This window comes from Sorex araneus, chromosome 10 (genome assembly GCF_027595985.1).
Source record: "Sorex araneus isolate mSorAra2 chromosome 10, mSorAra2.pri, whole genome shotgun sequence".
Classification (NCBI taxonomy): domain Eukaryota; kingdom Metazoa; phylum Chordata; class Mammalia; order Eulipotyphla; family Soricidae; genus Sorex; species Sorex araneus.
Genome location: NC_073311.1, coordinates 6,361,793 through 6,364,836, shown reverse-complemented (window position 1 = coordinate 6,364,836; position 3,044 = coordinate 6,361,793). Strand labels below are relative to the sequence as shown.

The 3,044-nt window shown below is 49.5% G+C and overlaps 1 protein-coding gene across 1 annotated transcript; it reads right to left on the bottom strand.

Annotated features, from left to right (window-relative positions):
• Positions 1-419: 419 nt before the first annotated feature.
• LOC129399182 (serine/threonine-protein kinase pim-2-like) lies at positions 420-2,122 on the bottom strand. The gene has a single exon (XM_055118625.1). The coding sequence runs from the start codon at positions 1,970-1,972 to the stop codon at positions 1,022-1,024; it is 951 nt and encodes a 316-aa protein (XP_054974600.1). The 5' UTR covers positions 1,973-2,122; the 3' UTR covers positions 420-1,021.
• Positions 2,123-3,044: the final 922 nt, after the last annotated feature.

Sequence of the window (3,044 nt, the reverse complement as noted above, 5' to 3'; positions counted from 1 at the left end):
TGGCTTCGAGGCTGGCCTCACGTTCCGGGGAAAGGTCAACTCAGAGAAGCGATCACCAACTACATTGTAGTCGAAGGCCATGTGGGGGAAGGGAGTTGCGGGCTGAATGAGGGCTAGAGACTGAGCACAGCGGCCACTCAACACCTTTATTGCAAACCACAACAGCTAATTAGAGAGAGAAAACAGAAGGGAATGCCTTGCCACAGTGGCAGGGTGGGGTGGGGGGGAGATGGGATTGGGGAGGGTGGGAGGGACGCTGGGTTTACGGGTGGTGGAGAATGGGCACTGGTGAAGGGATGGGTTCCCGAACTTTGTATGAGGGAAGTATAAGCACAAAAGTGTATAAATCTGTAACTGTACCCTCACGGTGATTCTCTAATTAAAAATAAATAAATTTTTAAAAAAAAAAAAGGGTGCGGGGAATGGAAGCGAGAGCATGAGCCCAGGGAAAATGAGAGGGCATTACCTCCCCCAGAATAAGCAACCCTGGGCTGAGGTAGGTGAGCAGCCTGACTGAATGAACGATCCTAGGCTAAGAGTCCCTTTGCGCTGGGGAAGTGGAAAAAAAGCACCCTTGCCCAAACAGCATTAGAACTGAATCCCCGTGGTGGTAGCAGGGAGGGTAACTTGAGCAGCTACACTTCAACAGAGACAGAATCCCGGGGTGGGAGTTGGGGAGGGGGGTAGGGGCTCAGAACAGACAGGAACGTGGACAAAATCAACATCTCTAGCAAAAGAAAAAGCTCTGAAATTCCCTCTCCAGAAGAAGAGACCACAAGATCTGGGAGGAAGGCTCCTTGCAAGGATTGGGAGGGGGGTTGGGACAGATTTGGCTTAGGTCCTTCTGACCCCTATCCCCCAATCTCTGACCCTATTAACACTGGATTTGTAAAGACCTGTAAAACCAAGTCAACCGATGTTGGTCCATCTATCCCTGTGGCACGACCATGGGATGGCTATTCCAACCAGGGGTGGGTGAGGGGTGGGGGTGGGAGGCAGGGGTGGGGGGGCCTGGCCATGACTATGGCAACAGGGACCAAGGTAGAGGGTTAGAACCCCCTTTTTTGAGGGCATCATCGAGGGATTTGTCTTCGACTGCTGCCTTCATCCAGGGGTCCATCAGGATCTCCTCCAGCGAAGGGCACTCAGATGGTTTGGAGGCCAGGCATCGGCGAATTAGGGCACTGCAGTCAGAAGAGACATGGGCTGGGAAGTGGAGCTCAGCCTCCAGAATCTCCTGGTCCTTCTCGAACGGGATATCCCCACATACCATATCATAGAGGAGGATGCCCAGTGACCAAACCGTGGCCGGGAGGGCATGGTACTGGTGACGGGAGATCCACTCAGGGGGGCTGTACACCCGTGTTCCATCAAAGTCGGTATATGGTTCATCATGAAGCAGGGCACCGGAACCAAAATCAATGAGTTTGGCACAGCCCCGGCGGAGGTCCATCAAGATGTTTTCATCCTTGATGTCACGGTGGACAACACCACGGGCATGGCAGTGCCGAACCGCTGCCACTACTTGGGCAAAGAGGCTGCGGCTTCGGTTTTCACCCAGTGGACCCTGCTCTGTGATGTAGTCAAAGAGATCCTGGGCTGGCAAAGGGCGCTCAAGGACCAGCATGAAGCCCTCAGCTGTCTCAAACCAGTCGAGGAGGCGGATCACACCAGGATGTCCACCGCCAGCACCCACTTTCCACAGCAGGGCCACTTCCAGTGGGCATGTGCCAGAATCAGGCAAGGGGGACCAGTCCAGCACACGGTTCCGGGGGATCACTTTGATGGCCACCTGGAGTCGATCGGAAACGCGGTGTCCGGCGAAGACCGTGCCGAATCCCCCCTTCCCTAGGACGGGGCCAAGGCGGTACTCGGCCTCGAACGCTTCGCGATCCTTGCCTCCTGGCGGCATGGGGGTCTCGGGGAGCAGTGGAGCCGGCGATTTGGTCAACATGGAGGCAGCGCCGCACATATTGAGCCCACTGAGCCCACAAGAGGCCCGGGGCAGCGAGGATGGAGAGCCAGGGCTGGGGGGCGCCAGGGTGGAAGGCAAAGATTTCGGGGGTCCGGACGGGCCCGCCAGCGGAGCCACGCTAGAATTTGCCGCGTGCGCCAGCCCCAACGATACTCTAAGCCATTTAGTTTTAATGGCGAATCCTTAGAGTTGAATACCATCAACAACAAACTGTATAAAGTATTCTCCTTATGTTCAACCTCATAGTTATTCAAGATAACTTTTTGCTTTATAATTTTAAAGATTTGAACAGCTTGACATGTGATTGACACTATTATTTTCCTATAAAATTCTTTATTATTATCATCATCATTTTGGTTTGGGGGTCATACCTAGCTGTGCTCAGGGGCTATTCCTGACTGGCTTCAAGTACAGCTCAGGGGGCACACATGTACAGACCAGGCAAACACCTTAACCCTGTACTATCTTTCCAGCCTCCTATAAAATTCTTACAAGGAGAACTAGTTTATACAAACCCTATTCAAAGTATTATTTAGGTGCTTTCCTGATTAAAAAGTATAGTGACGCTAATTATAACAGTACAATAGTGACAATTATTACCAAGCATATCTGTTCTAGATATTATACACTCTCATTTATCTCGATATATAGTCAATTTTTCTTTCAAGAATCTCAAAGCAAATTACATTTCCATCAGCAATAAGTGAGAACAGACATGTTTCTCCACATGTTTACAGCACTTTAAAAAAGTATGGTTCTTTTTCTAATCTCGTAAAGGTTGGAAAGTTAAACCTGCATTTCTATACTTAACAGATTGTGATATCTGAAGCACATTAAACTTCTGTCTGACATGTTACAAACATTTTTTTCCAGGTTTGCATCATATTTTGTTGACATGTAAAATTTAAAAGCATTTCATATAGACAAGTCAATCTCTTTTTTTTTAAATAATGCTTCCAACTCTTTTACAGTCTTTATTTTCCCTTACTTGGGACCCCAGACCATGGAGTGTTCAGGATTACCTAAGTATGGGGAATTAATCTCAGGACCTCAAGCTTCTTTCCCAACC